General features: G+C 32.7%; 1 protein-coding gene across 2 annotated transcripts in view; it reads left to right on the top strand.

Annotated features, from left to right (window-relative positions):
* The window catches only part of LOC143226677 (uncharacterized), a 77193-nt gene that overhangs the window by 1430 nt on the left and 48117 nt on the right, over nt 1–27646 (top strand). For both annotated transcript variants that reach the window (XM_076457962.1, XM_076457963.1), the window contains exons 2-8: nt 241–326; nt 2615–2659; nt 3831–3881; nt 7593–7663; nt 9756–9815; nt 11343–11460; nt 11916–12121. In XM_076457962.1, coding sequence (XP_076314077.1) covers nt 269–326; nt 2615–2659; nt 3831–3881; nt 7593–7663; nt 9756–9815; nt 11343–11460; nt 11916–12121 — 609 coding nt within the window. In that variant the 5' untranslated portion in view covers nt 241–268. The remainder of the gene's footprint in view (nt 1–240; nt 327–2614; nt 2660–3830; nt 3882–7592; nt 7664–9755; nt 9816–11342; nt 11461–11915; nt 12122–27646) is intronic.

Genomic DNA, 27646 nt, shown 5'->3' with positions numbered 1-27646 from the left:
ATATATGCTAGTTCTTGCAATATATAAGGTACACTAGTTTTACAACAGTCAGGATACATTAGTTTTTACAGTAGTTAGGATATACTAGTTTTTATAAAATTATAATAAAACAAGCAAATCATAAGTAGCTCTTCCTCTGTCATTTAATGAAACAGCTGCTATTTAGAAAGGTTTCTTCTGTTAGTTGTGATTGCATACTTGAATAACTGTATGACAAATGGATGTATTTGGTTATTTTAGGATTGAAGTAAACTGCCAGACAGCAAGAATGGCTTCTCTTTTAATTGAGCTCCAGTTTTGGACATTCAAAGATTTATTAATGAAAGGTAATTTATGCTATGACAAGGATAGATTAAATTAGGTACAGAGTGGCATTTTTCTCTTATGTTGGACTGGTACTTTATTTGATCTAATAAGGATAAATTTAAAGATGTGACCAACACAACTTGGAATTTGTCTAAGTTTTTGTTGAAAGGTTTTTAAATTATAGACTTTCTTCAAGTACATTGAGCCATAGGTTTTCATCTTTCAATGGTTTGCTTTGTTTATATAAAATGGAAATTGAAAATGTTTTATGATTGGTAGTTGTGATACAATTGAAAGTAAGAGGTGAAAATTTATTCATGACTTCTTGGAAATTAAAATACATCATGATTGGTAGGTTGTTGATTAAAGTTTCTGACTAGAGTGTTAATGCTCATTCAGGAACTTGATGAGAGTAAAAAGAGAAAAACCTGACTTGTGTATACATAGTGACCAACCACAGACATGGTGAGTAATAAAGAATGTGACTTGTACTTATTGAAATATATTCTGAATAATCTGGACTCAGTGACTACATCTTAAATTATTCATATATATATATATGAATACAGTACAGTTGTTTGATATATATATATCAAAGTTCACAATTTCAAATGAATGCTTCCACTAGCATGATGACATGTACTGTTTTTCACTCATGGATTTCAGGTTAGTATCCAGAAGTTTACACAAGAACAGCAGTCTGATCCAGTATGTATGTTACTAGTCTGATCCACTATTTATGTTGCTAGTCTGATCCAGTGTGCATATGTTGCTAGTCTTATCCAGTGTGTATGTTGCTAGTCTGATCCAGTGTGCATATGCTGCTAGTCTGATCCAGTATGTGTGTTGCTGGTCTGATCCAGTGTGTGTGTTGCTGGTCTGATCCAGTGTGCATATGTTGCTAGTCTGATCCAGTATCTGTGTTGCTGGTCTGATCCAGTGTGCATATGTTGCTAGTCTGATCCAGTATGTGTGTTGCTGGTCTGATCCAGTGTGCATATGTTGCTAGTCTGATCCAGTATGTGTGTTGCTGGTCTGATCCAGTGTGCATATGTTGCTAGTCTGATCCAGTATGTGTGTTGCTGATCTGATCCAGTGTGCATATGTTGCTAGTCTGATTCAGTATGTGTGTTTCTGATCTGATCCAGTGTGCATATGTTGCTAGTCTTATCCAGTGTGTATGTTGCTTGTGTGATCCACTATGTGTGTTGATGGTCTGATCCAGTGTGCATATGTTGCTAGTCTTATCCAGTGTGTATGTTGCTAGTCTGATCCAGTGTGCATATGCTGCTAGTCTGATCCAGTATGTGTGTTGCTGGTCTGATCCAGTGTGTGTGTTGCTGGTCTGATCCAGTGTGCATATGTTGCTAGTCTAATCCAGTATCTGTGTTGCTGGTCTGATCCAGTGTGCATATGTTGCTAGTCTGATCCAGTATGTGTGTTGCTGGTCTGATCCAGTGTGCATATGTTGCTAGTCTGATCCAGTATGTGTGTTGCTGGTCTGATCCAGTGTGCATATGTTGCTAGTCTGATCCAGTATGTGTGTTGCTGATCTGATCCAGTGTGCATATGTTGCTAGTCTGATTCAGTATGTGTGTTTCTGATCTGATCCAGTGTGCATATGTTGCTAGTCTTATCCAGTGTGTATGTTGCTTGTGTGATCCACTATGTGTGTTGATGGTCTGATCCAGTGTGCATATGTTGCTAGTCTTATCCAGTGTGTATGTTGCTAGTCTGATCCAGTATGTATGTTACTTTCCACCACTTTTGGTGCTTAAAGTGCTGACACATGTATAGATTCACTTGTGCCAATTCTATAAGCACATTTTTTCTGATTGTGCCAAGGTTTTCATGTTCACTTTTGTTTGTCAAATATCATTCTAAATAATGTCACATAATATGTTCTCAGTGTGCCAAGTTAACACTAGGTTTCATGGTAATAAATCCTTTTATGTATGTAAGATTTAAGTTTTGTGTTTTCTCACTTTTTATAAAATTATTTTAAGTCACTATCCTCTGTTCTTTCTGCTGAACTGAAGGAGTTTTGAGAAGAGTATTTATTTTGTCACCATCATTTTGCTTGTAAGTCACAACCAAACACTGTTCTTTAGCAGAGAGAGATCCTAATTTCTTAAAAGATACAGTTTTTAGGATTCTTTTTTACTGAATGTCTATGCAATATACTGAAACTAGAGAACTTTTATAAAAACACAAACAGTATATATAGTTATTAAATGTTTGCTTCTAACTCTTAAGTCTTTTCAGACTATTGTTTATTTTATAATTAATGTGTGATCTTTCCTTTTAGATGTATATTGTGGTGTATCCAAGTTGCACGATAAAGGAGAAGGAGGTAAGTAAACGAAATTCAGAGTTTGATCATAATTGCTTTTGTTTTCCCCATTATCAAATTTCTGGTTGATTACTTGATCATTGGTGTTTGTTTAATTATAACATTTTTTCATGATCATACTGATCATTAAGTGGTCAATGTTTATGTGATGGGGTAAGAGTATTGTCAGGTTTTTATGTGTGTGGATGGGTCAGATTCTTTACAGTAGGTGTCTGTGACTTGTTGGTGATAAATTTCAACAATAAACACACAGTACACTTATTTTAGAGTAATATATAGAAACAAGTCAAACATGTATGCAAATGTTTGTTACACAGTTGTTATCACAATTGTATCCAAAGCTTTAAATAATCTTTCTTGTCAGAGTCAACACAGTCTGGTTCAGTTACTTCAGGACACAACTGACAAGACAAATTATTTTTCTATACACTGTTGTTACAATACAGTCTGTGATAGTTTCACTTTAGAAATTGCCAATATGTTTTCTTATGGTTTAACACAGTCATAAAGTCTAGACTTACTTGACTATTTATCTTTGCCTTCCTTTAACTACCTTTTGGAAGCATACTTATAGCTCAACTGAGGCCTAGAACTTTCCACACACTATGATATTTTGGGATGTAATAATACTTAGAAGGTTACATAGAATAATAATACAACAATCACCAGTTGAACTACACAACATGATTTGCAGTTATATAAACAAACCTGCAGTCAACTGTTGCTTCTGCAAAATCTTAACACCTGCACTATACTTAAATTAAAACACCTGTGTAATCTAACAAGTATAAACTTTTTGTTTCATACCAAATACAATTTGTTGAACAAAAATGACAGAAAATATGTTTTAAGTTATAACAGTGTAACAGAATGAGAGTATAAATGCTATGAAATTGAAATTATGACATTGTAACAGATAACAGTACAGATATAGCAGAATTATAACATTGATACAGATAACAATAAAAATGCAGTGAAATAAAAGTTACAAGAGCATAGCAGATAACAGAAAAGGTGTACTGAAATAAAAAGGCCTAAAAACACAGCAGATAACAGCATAGATGTATTGAAATACAAAGTTATGACAATGTAAGAGACAGAAATATAAATGTGATGAGTTTTTAGTTTATGTTTTAAAACTAATACAAGTAAAATTATGAGTTTATTATAGATGCTTTCCTGGAAAATCCGTACTTAGAAGACCATAAATCATGGAGTGAAGGTAAGAAACATTTCACTATGCTAAAAACATAAAGTATTTACTTTATATACAAGACTAGTTCATCATCAGAGAATGGTGGTCTTCATTGAATAGTTTATAAAAATAGATGCATGTTACTTATTTTTCATATAATGATAAAGTTATTTGTGGTTTTGGAGGATAATTCATATAGTGCTGAGAGTTATTTTACCTCTGACATTTAAAATATTAATAGTTATAAGAGAAAAAAGGGCCTAGTAAACTAAAGAATAAACATTGAGTAGAATGCAGGTAGAAAGCTATACAACTTTATGAAATAAAAAGATTTTGAAATACATTTATAAACAACACACTTCAGTCACTTTTGGTTGGGGTTGTTTGTGTTTTTATTTGCCGAGGTATGGAGACATTCATTTTACCTGGGGTGTTTTATTCCTAGGGCCTTTGAAGAACTCTTATTTGTTGATCCTGAGTAAAAATTGGATTATGTTTTCTTTACTAAGGAGTGACTTCTCTCATGTCCAACTGGGACCCTCTTCCTTTTCTTCAATTAATCATTTAATTTGTGAGATTTTAAGGCTTTCCCCCCCCTTGAGTCTACTCCTCCCTTATTAGTGGTAGGGGGGGGACTATTTAGTTTCTACTCCTTCCTGAATTTCTTGTTCAGACTGGTTGATTTACTGTTCAATAACATGATGGGACAGATGTACTTTGCACCCTCCTTGTCTGCTTGCTTGTTTGCTTTAATTTTCTGCCTCTTTGTGGAAATATATCTTTGGCTTCTGACATGTTAGTGTCATAAGTTGGAGTTGTTGGCATGTTTGTGGGACTTATGATTTTCCCTTATGTCCTGCTATATCCTGACAGGTCCTTTCTTTCCAAGTTTCTGGCAATTAGGGAAGGTGATACATCCATCTCTGCATTTCTTTTGCCAACTACTTCTCACCGTAATGATAAATTGTAATCAGATAATTTGTTTTGGCCCGTCAGACCAGAGAGTGCTGAGTAACCTACTTTAATTTTATTGTAATGACTATCATGAGTGTGTATTCATTGAAATCCTTCATTTCTCTTGATTTCTCCACATTTCCTCAGAGGTGAATTTCCAAATATCCACTTGGTCTGTACAAGTGAGGTATCTTCTGTGTTGCATCTCATCAGAGCCTGCTTGTTTACCTTTTGTTACCTATTTCATTCACCTGGTGGGGAGTTTTTATGGACTGGTATTCAAACTTCACCCAGTGCTTTTCTATCACATTTTTTATATGCTCAGCTAGGTTTTTTCTGGTAGTTTTCCTTTACCCCATGGCTGTTTTTAACAACATCTACTGTGTTATAAAGAGGAGGGGTACCTTTTTCACCATCTTGTCTCTTTACATTTCCAAAGTCCCTTTCATCTTGCTTTCACTCGATCCCACTTTGTGGTGAATGTTGCCCAGATTGGTGTACTTCTCTCAATCCAGTTCTACACTAGCAGTAACTTGATTATTCTTACTACTGATTGCAACAGGCTCTGTATAAATGAAGTGTTTCACAAGGCTATCTAGGCACTTACCAGGTGGTATAACCATATAATTGTGGACAACCATTTGTGGCCTATCACAAATAAAGCTAGAGGAAATTCTGTCTGTTCCTGCCAGTCATTGCATTGAATAAATTGGAGTCTATTTGATTTTTAAAATTTAGGGAACTTGTTTCATTATTGCACTGTTTTTCAGAGCTCCTCAATGGACATTACCCAGATTCTACTAGTAGAGCTAGGGAGTTCTTATCCAACCCAATTTCTAGTCACTGGGATGGTGGACAAATGTTTAAATGTATTCCTCAATTCTTAGAGAAAAGAGTGATGTTGGGGACCCTCCTACTTGGGTCCCTGAATGTCTTTCCCAGATGTCAGTAGGAATGGCACTAGCCTCTGTAGGAACATATTAATAATTCCACTTCAGATTTGCACTTTGCTCTCCAGTTGGGATGTGTATGGCCCTTCTCTTTGGTTAGTGTTTGTTTTGTATATTGTTCATGGAAGAAGGTCTACTATCTCCTCATAATTCCAAAATTGTATTGTTCCCTTTCTGGGTCCTTGGTTGAGCACAGGTTCCACGTCCTCTCTGTAATTTCAGGGGCAAGTGGAATACTTCTTCTCTACTTGGTTGGGGAGTGAGGATGAAAGTTCATGATTCCATACCAGATGAGTTCTGTTCCTTTGGTTGAGTATAACATACACGATCCCATTATTCTTGGCCTGGAGTGTTGTCTTTTGGATTTTTTCAAGTAGAGAAGAAAGTTTGTCCACTTTGGTGTTGCTTACTTTCTGATCATGATCCCCGCAGTATGAAAACAATCTTTCAATGGCTGTAGGTTGAGATCCAATCAAAAGTATGTGTGTGTGTATATATATATATATATATATATCTGTGACACTGTGGTCCAATAGCCCTAACCATCAATGTGGGATATAGGGACCAAGATTGCATGATTCCAACCTTGAGTTGTGGAACCTTGGATATGTGGTTGGGACTGGCTGATAATATTGTTAACTATTCCATCCTTGATATAGGAACTCAATTTAGGGTAAAGATCACACCTGTTCTGGATGTAGTGTGGTTCCTTCACCTGTGTACTACTATAATCTTGGTGCACTACTGTTCTGTATGGATCATGCTTGCTTTGACCTCTCCACCTTCTCAGTATAGGATTCTAGTTAATTTGTCACCAAACTGTAATTTGTTTTGAAAGTTAACATTTTTTAAACTGAAAATGTATTTCCAATAATACTTGTGTCCACTCTGATACTCTTGTACCCTGCCTTCTCACTACGAGCTGGTATAAGTTCTGAAAAAATGATTACATTATTTAAGAGAAGTTCTTATATAGAGTACCAGGATAGGAGATGCATTGACTAGGGTGGATAGATTTGCAAATTAGATACTGCCAAAAGCATTTAAGTGGGACATAAAACACTGGAGCATATGAGACCAATGCTTAAGTAGCAAAGTCAACATCAAAGAATGGCTATATTATTAGCAGAGGTGAGTACTATTGGAAATAAGTGTTCAGTATAGGAAGACGTTAACATCCAACATGAAACAGAACAGTTATTTATGAAGTCAGAAATTGGTTTGGATTAACCCCTTAAAAAAACTAGTAATATACATGTTTTATACTTTTAATGTGAACTTTGACCTACAAAATGACTGCAGTTCACCACCTTAAGTAAAATTTGTTGTGGTCAGAATTTATTTATACTTATTTAAAAGTGATTGTTATCTACAGCTATGAAGAAATATTAACCTCTCTTTGTTGGGTTTTGTTGTTAAATAATGAGTCTTCTGTTTATACTTTTCTTGAGAAGTTACAATAAATGTTTGTCTGGCTTTTTTAAGTAAAAAAACATGGTGCTTGCTCACCCCACTCTCAGCATATTTCACACTTTCAAAGACAAATTTTTGTCTTTTTATGTTATCTCATTTAAACAATATGGTAGATAGATATACAGGTTTACTTATTTTATATCACTCATAAACAACTCTTAAGAATTGAGTTGGTAACAATATAAATAAAACACATGTACAGTTTACGTATTAAACATTTTGTGAACTAATAACATTTGGCTAATGATGAAGTGCTCACTAACACTGGGCTAATGATCACCTGATGATCAAGTGTTGAGTAAGATTTTAAATGTATTTACCAAATTATCCTACTTTGATAAAATGGCCGTTGTTGTTGCAGATAGAGATGTTGTGTGTATTCCAAGAAATAAAAGACCAGAGAAACTTAAGGACACACTGAAGGAGTTAGAGGTACAGTGATTCTTTGTTACAGCTGGTTTTTTATCATGAACACTAACAATTCCGTTTATTGGAATGCGAATTTAATTTCTTTAACCAAGTTAAGAACAGTAATCAGTAAGCCTGTTTATTTGTGTGCTTTAATATAAATCAGTACCAACTTTGAGGTCTGAAAACCTCAAATATCAACTGAGCAAAACAAAAACAAGTCCGACATAAAATCAAATCCAAATTCACAAAAATAACAACAAAAATTCTTCCACAAGTGGATTGAAGGGGATATTAATATCCCTGTACACCCCAGTTGGGAAAGTTTACTATCCTTCCAAACTAAACTACTGCCACAGAATTTTCTTTCCTTCCTTTTTTTTTTTTTTTTTGGGGGGGGAGGGGTCTGCTTTTCGAGATTCTCCCTAAAAGTGTTTTCACAAAATAAGGTTTCCTTAGGGATTAAGTGAAAAGTTTTACCTCATTGCAAACCTGAGTACACACAAGTCATTTGGCACTGTTTGAAAGTTGGTAAGTCCAGCTCTTTAGGAGAATGGTTTTGGGAGGAATTTCAGGTTCTCCAAGGAAAAGGGTGAAAACTTTTCTTCATACGAACCTCAGGACTATAACAGTTCCTTTGATACTATTAAAAAGTCAATACAAATAGCAGTTTAGTAGGAGCTATCTTACACACAAGCATTCACGTGAGCACATGCTGATCTTATTATGTAGATAGGATCTAACATTATTTGTTATAATTGTATCTTTAAAGATATATATATATATGCAGTGTGTTGTTATAGATTTACCCTGTGACAGTCACTGAGGACATTCACTATCATACCTTCCAAAACATTCATTAATATGCATCATGCACCAAAATGATCAAAAGCAGGATTTAGACAATATTGAATGAAACATTTGAAAAAATGTGTTACCAAAATCATTTCTTAAAAACAACTGTTCCATGTGTGTGGATTACATCACAGGAAATCAAAATCCACCATTTCATGGCTGCTACATATAAATAAAACAGAGGTGGAAGCACAAAACTGTGTTAAGTAGGTCACCGTACATTTCAAGGGTCAAAAAGACTAAAAATGTGAGAATAAAAACCGATTACATAAAGTAGTATGTAAACATTCTGGTACATCTACTTACAGCTGATGTAGATAATGTGAGTGTATTCAGTTAAACAGTTTAACGTTATCCAGTTTTATAGAAAACCATCCAATGTATTCAGTTAAGCAGTTTAACGTTATCCAGTTTTATAGAAAACCATCCGATGTATTCAGTTAAACAGTTTAACGTTATCCAGTTTTATAGAAAACCATCCAATGTATTCAGTTAAGCAGTTTAACGTTATCCAGTTTTATAGAAAACCATCCAATGTATTCAGTTAAACAGTTTAACTTATCAGTTGATATAGAAAACCATCCAGTGTATTCAGTTAAACAGTTTAACGTTATCCAGTTTTATAGAAAACCATCCAGTGTATTCAGTTAAACAGTTTAACGTTATCCAGTTTTATAGAAAACCATCCAGTGTATTCAGTTAAACAGTTTAACATTGTCTAGTTGTATAGAGAATCCATTCAGTGTATTCAGTTAAACAGTTTAACATTGTCTAGTTGTATAGAGAATGTCAACAGTGTGCCAAAGCTGCTATCAGATTGTGTGTTGCATAACAGTTTGTTAAGTTATGTGTGATACAGAAGTGTGTGTTAACAGCAGTATACTAGAGCCTTATTTAACTGTAAATGCTGTGCAGAGTAACCAAGAACAGTAACTAACATTACATGGACAAAATGCAACAAGTGAAGTTACCACACTGACATTTTTGTCATTTTGATAGCACTTTGTACACATATATTGATTGTTTGCCACGTTTTTGTAACAATATTAAGATACTTTATTAGCACTTGTGTCTAAAACTTCCTTTTGTGGAGCAAGTTTGATAATTCTTGGCATAAAATATTTCAACAGGTAATGTCTTCACATTTGCTGTTTACATTCCTTACAACAGTATGTTTAATCTAAGGTTGATAGAACATTGTTAATGTGTCCTACAAAATGTAAACAAATCATTATTGTACATGACATTTTGTTTATTTCAGGAGCTTCTTGAAACAGATAAGTGTACAACATTAAAGTGGATTGATGCAGCATTGTTTCAGGTAAATCATATGATAAACAATGTAATCAAATATTGTAAGAAATAGAAATGAAAATATGTTTTCTATACAGATTTTTCACTCTGCAAATATTTCTTTTGTCTTTATCTGAACAGGTTTTTTTTTTCTAGCATGTGACTTAGTAAAATTCCTTTCCAAACAAAAATGTAAAACAAACATTCTCAAATTCAACTTGGTACATTGAATAGGATTATTTATTTACAACTCAGTGGTGACCTGGAAATATGTGTCTGTGTTGGTTAGAGTGCTTGACGTACAGTCTGCAGATCGTGGGGTCGAAAACTTTCACCAGACACTCTCGACTCGTATTGGTATGGCGACATTGTGATGTGATGGTTAATTCTACTATTTGTTGATGAAGAGTAGCTCAGTAATAGGGTTGTATAACCTATTTAATTTGTAGCCTTTCCTTTCAAAATTAGAGAGTACTAGCAAATACTGTTCTGGAGTAGCACTGCACAAAATGTCACAAATATCAGAACAGCAGCTGTAACTAAGGCAGCAGCAAATTACAAATACTGAGTAAAACAAAGTTCTTCACAAAAACTCCATTAAAAAACTTATAAGAATTGAAAAGGCATACGATTACCAGAAAATACCGAAAAACAAAGTGTGGAAAGGATTTGGTGTTTACTGATTCATGACTTGAAATATGTGTCTCTCTTCCTACTTTCTTTAAGAGTGTTACAGTTTATCTTGCTTGAATAATTGAATTGTATGTGTTACAATACACATTTCTAATTCTAGATTCTTTAGGGGTCCTTTCAGCCATGGGGATGCTATAATGTGATGGTCAATCCCACTGTTCCTTGGTAAAAGAGTAGCCCCAACAGTTGGCGGGGATGACTAGTTGCCTTCCCTCTACTCTTACACTGATAAATTAGGGACAGCTAGTCATCACCACCAAATGTTGGGGCTACTTTTTCACCACGGAACAGTGGGATTGACCGTCACATTATAACGTCCCCATGGCTGAAAGGACCCCTAAAGAATCTGGAATTAGAAATGTGTATTGTAACACATACAATTCCATTATTAAAGCAAGATAAACTGTAACACTTAAAGAAAGTAGGAAGAGAGTCGCATATTTCAAGTCATGAATCATGTCGCTTTGTACGAAATTAAAAATGCAACAACAAAACAAAATTCTTTAGGGATGTTAGGTTTTATATAGTTTTATTTCTATTTGATTTTAGTATTGTAGGCTAGTTACATTTGTTAGAAGTGTGTTGATCATGATATAAATAAATAATAAGGATGCTTCGGACAATCTACATTTATTAACGTGCTTCCAATATTTAAGCAGTATTTTCTTTCCATTTGGTATGTTTTTATGAAACAAATCAGTTGAGAATATTTTGTAAGCAAAACATTAATGTCTAAATTTGTGTGTTAGATGAAGTATCGAGTTATTTTCATATGATTTTTTTATTTGTTTTTATTGACATACAGATACTGATGGAAGTTGTGAATAGGTGGTTTTTAAAACGCATTTCTCTATTTTTGTAGTTATTTCTCAGTAGTGGAATTCTTGTAACAATCTTTTTATCTGATAACTGCAATATAAAGAAAGTTCAGATTGACCGTCACCTGGTAGGAAAATTAGTTTCAGACCATATTGTAGAAGGTAAGTTATGTAAACATTTAACAGTTGTGCAAAGATTATATTTTTTAACATCAAGATTAGTGACAAAAAATAAGTTTGTTTAGTTATATCCTAAAACTAATTGCAAAAGGTAATAGAAAAAATGATGAAATGTAGTTTAAATGGGAAAATCTGATAAGATATTGGAAACCAGAAAGGGTTGAAATTTGTGGCTGTTTTGATAGGGACTTTAGGAACAGCATAATGAATTATATTATAGAAACTGGGAAGTAATTCTTTCTGAGATTTTAAAGACATGATAGTAGTGTTTTAAAAGTTTTTTAAAAAATGGCATTAGTTGTTTTCAAGATTAAAATTTAAAATAACAGTATTGTTCACGAAGTTATAAATAAATTCATCATGGTTTTGATAATTGAAGAAAAATATTTGGTCTATATGGAAGTAAACTTTTAGAAGACTTCTGAATTTTTTTCCAGTGGTCATTGAAGATAGCCATCTCCTGGTGTCTTATGTTGAGCCCAAATTGTCATATATTTACTTTGGCAAACAGCAAGCTTCTACCTCTGACAGAAAGTATGAAAAACTTGGTGCAATGGATCCAAAAATTGTCACGTTTGACCTTATTGGTCCTACCAGTCGTCACATTGAGAGACGGTTGTCATCAAACTCTTTACATGATGCTGTAAGCTTTTTAAAGATTTTTTTATTTGTATAATATAATATTTAAATCTGTGGTTTGTGTCTTTGCTTAACTAGTACTGAAAATATATTCTTAACTATAGTCTAGTTCTTGTGAGTGAATAATTTGGCATACATTATTTGCTACAATAGAATAGTTTATAACCTGACAAGAGACAAAAATTGTAACAGATGTCACAACATGTCATCTTTCCTTTATTGTAATGTTCTTAAGTAATTCTCAACTTGGCAGGAATATTCTTGCCACATGTCGCACTTACAGGCATACAGTTTTAGTGCACGCGTGAATAATGTTCAAAAATCGATTGCAGTTTTAGTTGCATATTTCCTATCTGGTTGTGTTAACTGAGTTCTTTAACAACCTAACCTCATCTGTTTTACAATTTCCTTGTAGAAATGGCACTAGAATACTATCCTTATGAGGTATTGGTTTCATTGGATATACAATATCCCTATATTTTATGTATTGTTCAGTTTTGCCTGAATATAAAGAAACAGTGAATGATGAATTTATTAACGTAGACAAATAAAAACGTTCAGTTTATCTAAAGCTAAGAAACAATTATATATCTTTCTACTAGCTTGATTGTCACGCTTAAAGCTACACATGGATATTGTTTTATTTACATCCACTTATAAGCTTAAATTTACCCAATTTGCATTTTATTTCTTCACTCATTGAATAGAACGGGTGTAACGACACTTGTGCTGATCTTCAGTTGACACATACATCTTTTGTGTTACATCTTTTGATAAAACAAAATAGTGAATTTTTTTTTGATTCAATTAAATTGAGTTCCCTTTGGAAGACTCTTCATCCATTTGGAATAGTAAAGGTTCCTGTAATTTACACACTTTTAAAGAAACTGTTAAAAGGTGTTTTATCTATTTAACAAAACATTCATCTTACATGAGAAATGTTATACTTCTTCTGTTATTGTATTATCACTGAATGAAACATTTTCTTTTGTGAAGTTTCTGATCTCTGAAATAGAAGAGAAACCCCAAGAACCCCATAAAAACTGTCAACACATTTACATTCCTTATGATAAACACAGGAAATGTGTTCTAGCACTGAAGAATTTATCCAGGCCTAATTTCTAGTTTCAGTTACTCATTAGCTTCATTTATAGGCTGCTGAGCTACAGTTTGGGTTGGAAGCAGAATACGAAGACCCTTAGGACAGTTTTTGGTGCCATAGTTGGCGATATTCTGTAGTACCTCAAACCTACAAAGGGACTTGGAGACAATCTGTAGTACCTCAAATCTACAGAGGTACTTGGAGATATTCTGTAGTACCTCAAACCTACAAAGGGACTTGGAGACATTCTGTAGTACCTCAAATCTACAGAGGTACTTGGAGACATTCTGTAGTACCTCAAACCTACAAAGGGACATGGAGACATTCTGTAGTACCTCAAACTTACAGAGGTACTCTAGTTCAGCGAGAACGTAACCTTGAAGTTTTCTGTTATTGTTTCCAGAGCTTGAATGAACTTGCACTACACGAACACACACCCTCTCTTGGAGGATGACTTGCATTACTGTTACTTAACAATCTGGAAGAGATAGAGATTCAGGTTTTATTTTACAGATGCTCAGTATATATGGAGATGCAATATTATTGCTAAAATGTTTCCCTTAACTTACATTCACTGCACATTTTGGAAGATCCTTAGCAAATGGACACAAAACACCTATTCTTTGTGGTGAAAAATTCAAAGTTTTCAAGAATAAATTAGTTCAAGGAGTTAAAAAACAGAATTCAGAGTTTTATTGAGGATGAAGCAGGAGAATGGTTGATGAAGATACATTAAATTGATGTAAAAATTTGGATAACTCTGTTACTTACATAGATATGTATTACTAAGTTACAAATTATAAAGATGTGTTTTTTTCTGGGTAAACCTAAAGATGTAAAGTAGTTATATGAAGTTTGATTTTATCAAATTAATTTTTGTATATTGCTCTTCCAATTGAATAATTTCCCATTTAACCAAACATTTATACACAGCCATCTTACACCAGAAGTCTTCTTTTTTAGGACTAGTGTTAATTTCTAAATGTACATCTGTAATATAAGTATGTTTTATGTCAGTTGATATTTTCTACTGTAATTTGTTTACGTGAAACTGGTATTCTTACACATACTTTGAGTTTACTGATGTCCTCTAAGTAATGTTGTTAATAACATTATTATGATTTTGATGTGTGAAAATTCTGCTGACATCAATATAGATATAATAGCGCTGTCTGTTTTACATATATTTAACTACTTCATAGAGTGTGGATCTACCTTTATCAAATTTGGCGTGAAGGTTCATTGGATCCACAAGGATATACATAAAAATTTTCAGTTTTCTGGTTTTTATGGGCATTTTGTAACCACTCCTTTGCCCCTTGTGATGGATCTTTACGAAATTTAGTATGAATGTTTACAGCTCACATTTTGTATTCTGCAGTTTTTATGGGAGTTTTTTGCAGTTATGTATAAGGGAAGTAACGTTTCATATCATAACATTTCATTAATCATTAATTTACATAATTTCCATCCAAAGGACAGACAGGCACTCCAGCTAGTAATAAAAATGATAACGTATATAACTTCCATCCAAGGTATGGATACTTCAACTAGTAATAAAAATGATAACTTATGTAACTTTCATCAAAGGTACGGGTACTTCAACTAGTAATAAAAATGATAACTTATGTAACTTTCATCAAAGGTACGGGTACTTCAACTAGTAATAAAAATGATAACTTATGTAACTTTCATCAAAGGTACGGGTACTTCAACTAGTAATAAAAATGATAACTTATGTAACTTTCATCAAAGGTACAGGTACTTCAACTAGTAATAAAAATGGTAACTTATGTAATTTCCATCCAAGGTATGGATACTTCAACTAGTAATAAAAATAACTTACATAACTTACATTCAAGGGATGGACACTCCAACTAGTAATAAAATTATAATTTACATAACTTACATTCAAGGGACGGGTACTCCAACTAGTAATAAAATGATAATTTACATAACTTACATTCAAGAGACGGGTACTCCAACTGTAATAAAATGATAATTTACATAACTTCCATCCAAGGGACAGATACTCAATTAGTTTTAAATAAAGCAGGAAAACAACTTATTGCTACTATGGTTTTGGTTGTACGAGCATCTTCAGATACAAAGTGAAACAACTTAGCTATAAAGTGGTTGTAATAAATGCACGTGAAACATGTTTTATTCAATTCTGGAATGATGAACTTTCTCAAGTGATGACAGTTTTCAGTGTAATAAAGCTTTAACTGGTGATGACATTTTCAGTGTAATAAAGCTTTGTCAAGTGATGACAGTTTTCAGTGTAATAAAGCTTTAACTGGTGATGACATTTTCAGTGTAATAAAGCTTTAACTGGTGATGACAGTTTTCAGTGTAATAAAGCTTTATCAAGTGATGACAGTTTTCAGTGTAATAAAGCTTTAACTGGTGATGACATTTTCAGTGTAATAAAGCTTTGTCAAGTGATGACAGTTTTCAGTGTAATAAAGCTTTAACTGGTGATGACATTTTCAGTGTAATAAAGCTTTAACTGGTGATGACAGTTTTCAGTGTAATAAAGCTTTATCAAGTGATGACAGTTTTCAGTGTAATAAAGCTTTAACTGGTGATGACATTTTCAGTATAATAAAGCTTTATCAAGTGATGACATTTTCAGTGTAATAAAGCTTTAACTGGTGATGACAGTTTTCAGTGTAATAAAGCTTTAACTGGTGATGACAGTTTTCAGTGTAATAAAGCTTTATCAAGTGATGACAGTTTTCAGTGTAATAAAGCTTTATCAAGTGATGACATTTTTCAGTGTAATAAAGCTTTAACTGGTGATGACATTTTCAGTGTAATAAAGCTTTATCAAGTGATGACATTTTCAGTGTAATAAAGCTTTAACTGGTGATGACAGTTTTCAGTGTAATAAAGCTTTAACTGGTGATGACAGTTTTCAGTGTAATAAAGCTTTAACTGGTGATGACAGTTTTCAGTGTAATAAAGCTTTATCAAGTGATGACAGTTTTCAGTGTAATAAAGCTTTATCAAGTGATGACAGTTTTCAGTGTAATAAAGCTTTAACTGGTGATGACATTTTCAGTGTAATAAAGCTTTAACTGGTGATGACAGTTTTCAGTGTAATAAAGCTTTAACTGGTGATGACAGTTTTCAGTGTAATAAAGCTTTAACTGGTGATGACAGGTTCAGTGTAATAAAGCTTTATCAAGTGATGACATTTTCAGTGTAATAAAGCTTTAACTGGTGATGACAGTTTTCAGAGTTAATAAAGCTTTATCAAGTGATGACAGTTTTCAGTGTAATAAAGCTTTATCAAGTGATGACAGTTTTCAGTGTAATAAAGCTTTATCAAGTGATGACAGTATTCAGTGTAATAAAGCTTTAACTGGTGATGACAGTTTTCAGTGTAATAAAGCTTTAACTGGTGATGACAGTTTTCAGTGTAATAAAGCTTTATCAAGTGATGACAGTTTTCAGTGTAATAAAGCTTTATCAAGTGATGACAGTTTTCAGTGTAATAAAGCTTTATCAAGTGATGACAGTTTTCAGTGTAATAAAGCTTTAACTGGTGATGACATTTTAAGTGTAATAAAGCTTTATCAAGTGATGACATTTTCAGTGTAATAAAGCTTTAACTGGTGATGACAGTTTTCAGTGTAATAAAGCTTTAACTGGTGATGACAGTTTTCAGTGTAATAAAGCTTTAACTGGTGATGACAGGTTCAGTGTAATAAAGCTTTATCAAGTGATGACATTTTCAGTGTAATAAAGCTTTAACTGGTGATGACATTTTCAGTGTAATAAAGCTTTATCAAGTGATGACAGTTTTCAGTGTAATAAAGCTTTAACTGGTGATGACAGTTTCAGTGTAATAAAGCTTTAACTGGTGATGACAGTTTTCAGTGTAATAAAGCTTTATCAAGTGATGACAGTTTTCAGTGTAATAAAGCTTTATCAAGTGATGACAGTTTTCAGTGTATAAAGCTTTAACTGGTGATGACAGTTTTCAGTGTAATAAAGCTTTATCAAGTGATGACATTTTCAGTGTAATAAAGCTTTATCAAGTGATGACATTTTCAGTGTAATAAAGCTTTAACTGGTGATGACAGTTTTCAGTGTAATAAAGCTTTATCAAGTGATGACAGTTTTCAGTGTAATAAAGCTTTAACTGGTGATGACAGTTTTCAGTGTAATAAAGCTTTATCAAGTGATGACATTTTCAGTGTAATAAAGCTTTATCAAGTGATGACAGTTTTCAGTGTAATAAAGCTTTAACTGGTGATGACAGTTTCAGTGTAATAAAGCTTTAACTGGTGATGACAGTTTTCAGTGTAATAAAGCTTTATCAAGTGATGACAGTTTTCAGTGTAATAAAGCTTTATCAAGTGATGACAGTTTTCAGTGTAATAAAGCTTTAACTGGTGATGACATTTTCAGTGTAATAAAGCTTTAACTGGTGATGACAGTTTTCAGTGTAATAAAGCTTTATCAAGTGTTGACAGTTTTCAGTGTAATAAAGCTTTAACTGGTGATGACAGTTTTCAGTGTAATAAAGCTTTAACTGGTGATGACAGTTTTCAGTGTAATAAAGCTTTAACTGGTGATGACATTTTCAGTGTAATAAAGCTTTAACTGGTGATGACATTTTCAGTGTAATAAAGCTTTATCAAGTGATGACAGTTTTCAGTGTAATAAAGCTTTAACTGGTGATGACAGTTTCAGTGTAATAAAGCTTTAACTGGTGATGACAGTTTTCAGTGTAATAAAGCTTTATCAAGTGATGACAGTTTTCAGTGTAATAAAGCTTTATCAAGTGATGACAGTTTTCAGTGTAATAAAGCTTTAACTGGTGATGACAGTTTTCAGTGTAATAAAGCTTTATCAAGTGATGACATTTTCAGTGTAATAAAGCTTTATCAAGTGATGACATTTTCAGTGTAATAAAGCTTTAACTGGTGATGACAGTTTTCAGTGTAATAAAGCTTTATCAAGTGATGACAGTTTTCAGTGTAATAAAGCTTTAACTGGTGATGACAGTTTTCAGTGTAATAAAGCTTTATCAAGTGATGACATTTTCAGTGTAATAAAGCTTTATCAAGTGATGACAGTTTTCAGTGTAATAAAGCTTTAACTGGTGATGACAGTTTCAGTGTAATAAAGCTTTAACTGGTGATGACAGTTTTCAGTGTAATAAAGCTTTATCAAGTGATGACAGTTTTCAGTGTAATAAAGCTTTATCAAGTGATGACAGTTTTCAGTGTAATAAAGCTTTAACTGGTGATGACATTTTCAGTGTAATAAAGCTTTAACTGGTGATGACAGTTTTCAGTGTAATAAAGCTTTATCAAGTGATGACAGTTTTCAGTGTAATAAAGCTTTAACTGGTGATGACAGTTTTCAGTGTAATAAAGCTTTAACTGGTGATGACAGTTTTCAGTGTAATAAAGCTTTATCAAGTGATGACAGTTTTCAGTGTAATAAAGCTTTATCAAGTGATGACAGTTTTCAGTGTAATAAAGCTTTAACTGGTGATGACAGTTTTCAGTGTAATAAAGCTTTATCAAGTGATGACAGTTTTCAGTGTAATAAAGCTTTAACTGGTGATGACAGTTTTCAGTGTAATAAAGCTTTATCAAGTGATGACAGTTTTCAGTGTAATAAAGCTTTATCAAGTGATGACAGTTTTCAGTGTAATAAAGCTTTAACTGGTGATGACAGTTTTCAGTGTAATAAAGCTTTAACTGGTGATGACAGTTTTCAGTGTAATAAAGCTTTAACTGGTGATGACAGTTTTCAGTGTAATAAAGCTTTATCAAGTGATGACAGTTTTCAGTGTAATAAAGCTTTATCAAGTGATGACAGTTTTCAGTGTAATAAAGCTTTAACTGGTGATGACAGTTTTCAGTGTAATAAAGCTTTATCAAGTGATGACAGTTTTCAGTGTAATAAAGCTTTAACTGGTGATGACAGTTTTCAGTGTAATAAAGCTTTATCAAGTGATGACAGTTTTCAGTGTAATAAAGCTTTATCAAGTGATGACAGTTTTCAGTGTAATAAAGCTTTAACTGGTGATGACAGTTTTCAGTGTAATAAAGCTTTATCAAGTGATGACAGTTTTCAGTGTAATAAAGCTTTATCAAGTGATGACAGTTTTCAGTGTAATAAAGCTTTATCAAGTGATGACATTTTCAGTGTAATAAAGCTTTAACTGGTGATGACAGTTTTCAGTGTAATAAAGCTTTATCAAGTGATGACAATTTTCAGTGTAATAAAGCTTTAACTGGTGATGACAGTTTTCAGTGATGACAGTTTTCAGTGTAATAAAGCTTTATCAAGTGATGACATTTTCAGTGTAATAAAGCTTTATCAAGTGATGACAGTTTTCAGTGTAATAAAGCTTTAACTGGTGATGACAGTTTTCAGTGTAATAAAGCTTTATCAAGTGATGACAGTTTTCAGTGTAATAAAGCTTTATCAAGTGATGACAGTTTTCAGTGTAATAAAGCTTTATCAAGTGATGACAGTTTTCAGTGTAATAAAGCTTTAACTGGTGATGACATTTTCAGTGTAATAAAGCTTTATCAAGTGATGACATTTTCAGTGTAATAAAGCTTTATCTGATGTGATGACAGTTTTCAGTGTAATAAAGCTTTATCAAGTGATGACAGTTTTCAGTGTAATAAAGCTTTATCAAGTGATGACAGTTTTCAGTGTAATAAAGCTTTAACTGGTGATGACAGTTTTCAGTGTAATAAAGCTTTATCAAGTGATGACAGTTTTCAGTGTAATAAAGCTTTATCAAGTGATGACAGTTTTCAGTGTAATAAAGCTTTAACTGGTGATGACAGTTTTCAGTGTAATAAAGCTTTATCAAGTGATGACAGTTTTCAGTGTAATAAAGCTTTATCAAGTGATGACAGTTTTCAGTGTAATAAAGCTTTATCAAGTGATGACATTTTCAGTGTAATAAAGCTTTAACTGGTGATGACAGGTTCAGTGTAATAAAGCTTTATCAAGTGATGACATTTTCAGTGTAATAAAGCTTTAACTGGTGATGACAGTTTTCAGTGTAATAAAGCTTTATCAAGTGATGACAGTTTTCAGTGTAATAAAGCTTTATCAAGTGATGACAGTTTTCAGTGTAATAAAGCTTTAACTGGTGATGACAGTTTTCAGTGTAATAAAGCTTTATCAAGTGATGACAGTTTTCAGTGTAATAAAGCTTTATCTGGTGATGACAGTTTTCAGTGTAATAAAGCTTTATCAAGTGATGACAGTTTTCAGTGTAATAAAGCTTTATCAAGTGATGACAGTTTTCAGTGTAATAAAGCTTTAACTGGTGATGACAGTTTTCAGTGTAATAAAGCTTTAACAAGTGATGACAGTTTTCAGTGTAATAAAGCTTTAACTGGTGATGACAGTTTTCAGTGTAATAAAGCTTTATCAAGTGATGACAGTTTTCAGTGTAATAAAGCTTTAACTGGTGATGACAGTTTTCAGTGTAATAAAGCTTTATCAAGTGATGACAGTTTTCAGTGTAATAAAGCTTTATCAAGTGATGACATGACAGTTTTCAGTGTAATAAAGCTTTATCAAGTGATGACAGTTTTCAGTGTAATAAAGCTTTAAAGTGATGACAGTTTTCAGTGTACAAAGCTTTAACTGGTGATGACAGTGTAATAAAGCTTTATCAAGGATGATGACAGTTTTCAGTGTAATAAAGCTTTATCAAGTGATGACAGTTTTCAGTGTAATAAAGCTTTATCAAGTGATGACAGTTTTCAGTGTAATAAAGCTTTATCAAGTGATGACAGTTTTCAGTGTAATAAAGCTTTATCAAGTGATGACAGTTTTCAGTGTAATAAAGCTTTAACTGGTGATGACAGTTTTCAGTGTAATAAAGCTTTAACTGGTGATGACAGTTTTCAGTGTAATAAAGCTTTATCAAGTGATGACAGTTTTCAGTGTAATAAAGCTTTATCTGGTGATGACAGTTTTCAGTGTAATAAAGCTTTAACTGGTGATGACAGTTTTCAGTGTAATAAAGCTTTATCAAGTGATGACAGTTTTCAGTGTAATAAAGCTTTAACTGGTGATGACAGTTTTCAGTGTAATAAAGCTTTAACTGGTGATGACAGTTTCAGTGTAATAAAGCTTTAACTGGTGATGACAGTTTTCAGTGTAATAAAGCTTTATCAAGTGTAATAAAGCTTTAACTGGTGATGACAGTTTTCAGTGTAATAAAGCTTTATCAAGTGATGACAGTTTTCAGTGTAATAAAGCTTTATCAAGTGATGACAGTTTTCAGTGTAATAAAGCTTTAACTGGTGATGACAGTGATGACAGTTTTCAGTGTAATAAAGCTTTATCAAGTTTTCAGTGTAATAAAGCTTTAACTGGTGATGACAGTTTTCAGTGTAATAAAGCTTTATCACTGTGATGACAGTTTTCAGTGTAATAAAGCTTTATGGTGACAGTTTTCAGTGTAATAAAGCTTTATCAAGTGATGACAGTTTTCAGTGTAATAAAGCTTTATCAAGTGATGACAGTTTTCAGTGTAATAAAGCTTTAACTGGTGATGACAGTTTTCAGTGTAATAAAGCTTTAACTGGTGATGACAGTTTTCAGTGTAATAAAGCTTTATCAAGTGATGACAGTTTTCAGTGTAATAAAGCTTTATCAAGTGATGACAGTTTTCAGTGTAATAAAGCTTTAACTGGTGATGACAGTTTTGTAATAAAGCTTTAGTGATGACAGTCTTTATCAAGTGATGACAGTTTTCAGTGTAATAAAGCTTTAACTGGTGATGACAGTTTTCAGTGTAATAACAGCTTTAAAGCTTTATCAAGTGATGACAGTTTTCAGTGTAATAAAGCTTTATCAAGTGATGACAGTTTTCAGTGTAATAAAGCTTTAACTGGTGATGACAGTTTTCAGTGTAATAAAGCTTTATCAAGTGATGACAGTTTTCAGTGTAATAAAGCTTTAACTGGTGATGACAGTTTTCAGTGTAATAAAGCTTTATCAAGTGATGACAGTTTTCAGTGTAATAAAGCTTTATCAAGTGATGACAGTTTTCAGTGTAATAAAGCTTTAACTGGTGATGACAGTTTTCAGTGTAATAAAGCTTTATCAAGTGATGACATTTTCAGTGTAATAAAGCTTTAACTGGTGATGACAGGTTCAGTGTAATAAAGCTTTATCAAGTGATGACATTTTCAGTGTAATAAAGCTTTAACTGGTGATGACAGTTTTCAGTGTAATAAAGCTTTATCAAGTGATGACAGTTTTCAGTGTAATAAAGCTTTAACTGGTGATGACAGTTTTCAGTGTAATAAAGCTTTATCAAGTGATGACAGTTTTCAGTGTAATAAAGCTTTAACTGGTGATGACAGTTTTCAGTGTAATAAAGCTTTAACTGGTGATGACAGTTTTCAGTGTAATAAAGCTTTATCAAGTGATGACAGTTTTCAGTGTAATAAAGCTTTATCAAGTGATGACAGTTTTCAGTGTAATAAAGCTTTAACTGGTGATGACAGTTTTCAGTGTAATAAAGCTTTATCAAGTGATGACAGTTTTCAGTGTAATAAAGCTTAATCAAGTGATGACAGTTTTCAGTGTAATAAAGCTTTATCAAGTGATGACATTTTCAGTGTAATAAAGCTTTATCAAGTGATGACATTTTCAGTGTAATAAAGCTTTAACTGGTGATGACAGTTTTCAGTGTAATAAAGCTTTATCAAGTGATGACAGTTTTCAGTGTAATAAAGCTTTATCAAGTGATGACAGTTTTCAGTGTAATAAAGCTTTAACTGGTGATGACAGTTTTCAGTGTAATAAAGCTTTAACTGGTGATGACAGTTTTAAAGCTTTATCAGTGTAATAAAGCTTTAACTGGTGATGACAGTTTTCAGTGTAATAAAGCTTTATCAAGTGATGACAGTTTTCAGTGTAATAAAGCTTTAACTGGTGATGACAGTTTTCAGTGTAATAAAGCTTTAACTGGTGATGACAGTTTTCAGTGTAATAAAGCTTTATCAAGTGATGACAGTTTTCAGTGTAATAAAGCTTTATCAAGTGATGACAGTTTTCAGTGTAATAAAGCTTTAACTGGTGATGACAGTTTTCAGTGTAATAAAGCTTTATCAAGTGATGACAGTTTTCAGTGTAATAAAGCTTTAACTGGTGATGACAGTTTTCAGTGTAATAAAGCTTTATCAAGTGATGACAGTTTTCAGTGTAATAAAGCTTTATCAAGTGATGACAGTTTTCAGTGTAATAAAGCTTTAACTGGTGATGACAGTTTTCAGTGTAATAAAGCTTTAACAGTTTTCAGTGATGACAGGTTTTCAGTGTAATAAAGCTTTATCAAGTGATGACAGTTTTTTCAGTGTAATAAAGCTTTAACTGGTGATGACAGTTTCAGTGTAATAAAGCTTTAACTGGTGATGACAGTTCTCAGTGTAATAAAGCTTTATCAAGTGATGACAGTTTTCAGTGTAATAAAGCTTTAACTGGTGATGACATTTTCAGTGTAATAAAGCTTTAACTGGTGATGACAGTTTTCAGTGTAATAAAGCTTTATCAAGTGATGACAGTTTTCAGTGTAATAAAGCTTTAACTGGTGATGACAGTTTTCAGTGTAATAAAGCTTTAACTGGTGATGACAGTTTTCAGTGTAATAAAGCTTTATCAAGTGATGACAGTTTTCAGTGTAATAAAGCTTTAACTGGTGATGACAGTTTTCAGTGTAATAAAGCTTTAACTGGTGATGACAGTTTTCAGTGTAATAAAGCTTTATCAAGTGATGACAGTTTTCAGTGTAATAAAGCTTTAACTGGTGATGACAGTTTTCAGTGTAATAAAGCTTTAACTGGTGATGACAGTTTTCAGTGTAATAAAGCTTTATCAAGTGATGACAGTTTTCAGTGTAATAAAGCTTTATCAAGTGATGACAGTTTTCAGTGTAATAAAGCTTTAACTGGTGATGACAGTTTTCAGTGTAATAAAGCTTTATCAAGTTTTCAGTGTAATAAAGCTTTATCAAGTGATGATGACAGTGATGACAGTTTTCAGTGTAATAAAGCTTTATCAAGTGATGACAGTTTTCAGTGTAATAAAGCTTTAACTGGTGATGACAGTTTTCAGTGTAATAAAGCTTTATCAAGTGATGACAGTTTTCAGTGTAATAAAGCTTTATCAGTTTTCAGTGTGATGACAGTTTTCAGTGTAATAAAGCTTTAACTGGTGATGACAGTTTTCAGTGTAATAAAGCTTTATCAAGTGATGACAGTTTTCAGTGTAATAAAGCTTTAGTGTAATAAAGCTTTATCAAGTGATGACAGTTTTCAGTGTAATAAAGCTTTATCTGGTGATGACAGTTTTCAGTGTAATAAAGCTTTAACAAGTGATGACAGTTTTCAGTGTAATAAAGCTTTATCAAGTGATGACAGTTTTCAGTGTAATAAAGCTTTATCAAGTGATGACAGTTTTCAGTGTAATAAAGCTTTAACAAGTGATGACAGTTTTCAGTGTAATAAAGCTTTATCAAGTGATGACAGTTTTCAGTGTAATAAAGCTTTATCAAGTGATGACAGTTTAAAGCTCAGTGTAATAAAGCTTTATCAAGTGATGACAGTTTTCAGTGTAATAAAGCTTTAACTGGTGATGACAGTTTTCAGTGTAATAAAGCTTTATCAAGTGATGACAGTTTTCAGTGTAATAAAGCTTTATCAAGTGATGACAGTTTTCAGTGTAATAAAGCTTTAACTGGTGATGACAGTTTTCAGTGTAATAAAGCTTTATCAAGTGATGACAGTTTTCAGTGTAATAAAGCTTTAACAAGTGATGACAGTTTTCAGTGTAATAAAGCTTTAACAAGTGATGACAGTTTTCAGTGTAATAAAGCTTTAACTGGTGATGACAAGTGATGACATTTTCAGTGTAATAAAGCTTTATCAAGTGATGACAGTTTTCAGTGTAATGAAGCTTTAACTGGTGATGACAGTTTTCAGTGTAATAAAGCTTTATCAAGTGATGACAGTTTTCAGTGTAATAAAGCTTTAACAAGTGATGACAGTTTTCAGTGTAATAAAGCTTTAACAAGTGATGACAGTTTTCAGTGTAATAAAGCTTTATCAAGTGATGACAGTTTTCAGTGTAATAAAGCTTTAACTGGTGATGACAGTTTTCAGTGTAATAAAGCTTTAACTGGTGATGACAGTTTTCAGTGTAATAAAGCTTTATCAAGTGATGACAGTTTTCAGTGTAATAAAGCTTTAACTGGTGATGACAGTTTTCAGTGTAATAAAGCTTTAACTGGTGATGACAGTTTTCAGTGTAATAAAGCTTTATCAAGTGATGACAGTTTTCAGTGTAATAAAGCTTTATCAAGTGATGACAGTTTTCAGTGTAATAAAGCTTTAACTGGTGATGACAGTTTTCAGTGTAATAAAGTTTATCAAGTGATGACAGTTTTCAGTGTAATAAAGTTTTCAGTGTAATAAAGCTTTATCAAGTGATGACAGTTTTCAGTGTAATAAAGCTTTATCAAGTGATGACAGTTTTCAGTGTAATAAAGCTTTATCAAGTGATGACATTTTCAGTGTAATAAAGCTTTATCAAGTGATGACAGTTTTCAGTGTAATAAAGCTTTATCAAGTGATGACAGTTTTCAGTGTAATAAAGCTTTATCAAGTGATGACAGTTTTCAGTGTAATAAAGCTTTAACTGGTGATGACATTTTCAGTGTAATAAAGCTTTATCAAGTTGACAGTTTTCAGTGTAATAAAGCTTTAACAAGTGATGACAGTTTTCAGTGTAATAAAGCTTTAACTGGTGATGACAGTTTTCAGTGTAATAAAGCTTTATCAAGTGATGACAGTTTTCAGTGTAATAAAGCTTTATCAAGTGATGACAGTTTTCAGTGTAATAAAGCTTTAACTGGTGATGACAGTTTTCAGTGTAATAAAGCTTTAACTGGTGATGACAGTTTTCAGTGTAATAAAGCTTTAACTGGTGATGACAGTTTTCAGTGTAATAAAGCTTTAACTGGTGATGACTGGTGTATGCTTTATCAGTTTTCAGTGTAATAAAGCTTTAACTGGTGATGACAGTTTTCAGTGTAATAAAGCTTTAACTGGTGATGACAGTTTTCAGTGTAATAAAGCTTTATCAAGTGATGACAGTTTTCAGTGTAATAAAGCTTTACTGGTGATGACAGTTTTCAGTGTAATAAAGCTGATGACAGTTTTCAGTGTAATAAAGCTTTATCAAGTGATGACAGTTTTCAGTGTAATAAAGCAGTTTATCAAGTGATGACAGTTTTCAGTGTAATAAAGCTTTATCAAGTGATGACAGTTTTCAGTGTAATAAAGCTTTAACTGGTGATGACAGTTTTCAGTGTAATAAAGCTTTAACTGGTGATGACAGTTTTCAGTGTAATAAAGCTTTAACAAGTGATGACAGTTTTCAGTGTAATAAAGCTTTAACTGGTGATGACAGTTTTCAGTGTAATAAAGCTTTAACTGGTGATGACAGTTTTCAGTGTAATAAAGCTTTAACTGGTGATGACAGTTTTCAGTGTAATAAAGCTTTATCAAGTGATGACAGTTTTCAGTGTAATAAAGCTTTATCAAGTGATGACAGTTTTCAGTGTAATAAAGCTTTAACTGGTGATGACAGTTTTCAGTGTAATAAAGCTTTATCAAGTGATGACAGTTTTCAGTGTAATAAAGCTTTATCAAGTGATGACAGTTTTCAGTGTAATAAAGCTTTATCAAGTGATGACAGTTTTCAGTGTAATAAAGCTTTATCAAGTGATGACAGTTTTCAGTGTAATAAAGCTTTATCAAGTGATGACAGTTTTCAGTGTAATAAAGCTTTAACTGGTGATGACAGTTTTCAGTGTAATAAAGCTTTATCAAGTGATGACAGTTTTCAGTGTAATAAAGCTTTATCAAGTGATGACAGTTTTCAGTGTAATAAAGCTTTATCAAGTGATGACAGTTTTCAGTGTAATAAAGCTTTATCAAGTGATGACAGTTTTCAGTGTAATAAAGCTTTATCAAGTGATGACAGTTTTCAGTGTAATAAAGCTTTATCAAGTGATGACAGTTTTCAGTGTAATAAAGCTTTATCAAGTGATGACAGTTTTCAGTGTAATAAAGCTTTAACTGGTGATGACAGTTTTCAGTGTAATAAAGCTTTATCAAGTGATGACAGTTTTCAGTGTAATAAAGCTTTAACAGTGGTGATGACAGTTTTCAGTGTAATAAAGCTTTATCAAGTGATGACAGTTTTCAGTGTAATAAAGCTTTAACTGGTGATGACAGTGTGTAATAAAGCTTTATGATGACATTTTCAAATAAAGCTTTATCAAGTGATGACAGTTTTCAGTGTAATAAAGCTTTATCAAGTGATGACAGTTTTCAGTGTAATAAA

The sequence above is a fragment of the Tachypleus tridentatus genome, chromosome 9, assembly GCF_004210375.1.
Source record: "Tachypleus tridentatus isolate NWPU-2018 chromosome 9, ASM421037v1, whole genome shotgun sequence".
Classification (NCBI taxonomy): Eukaryota; Metazoa; Arthropoda; class Merostomata; order Xiphosura; family Limulidae; genus Tachypleus; species Tachypleus tridentatus.
The sequence above is the reverse complement of the archived record's forward strand: the minus strand, read 5'-3'. Positions and strand labels throughout refer to the sequence as shown.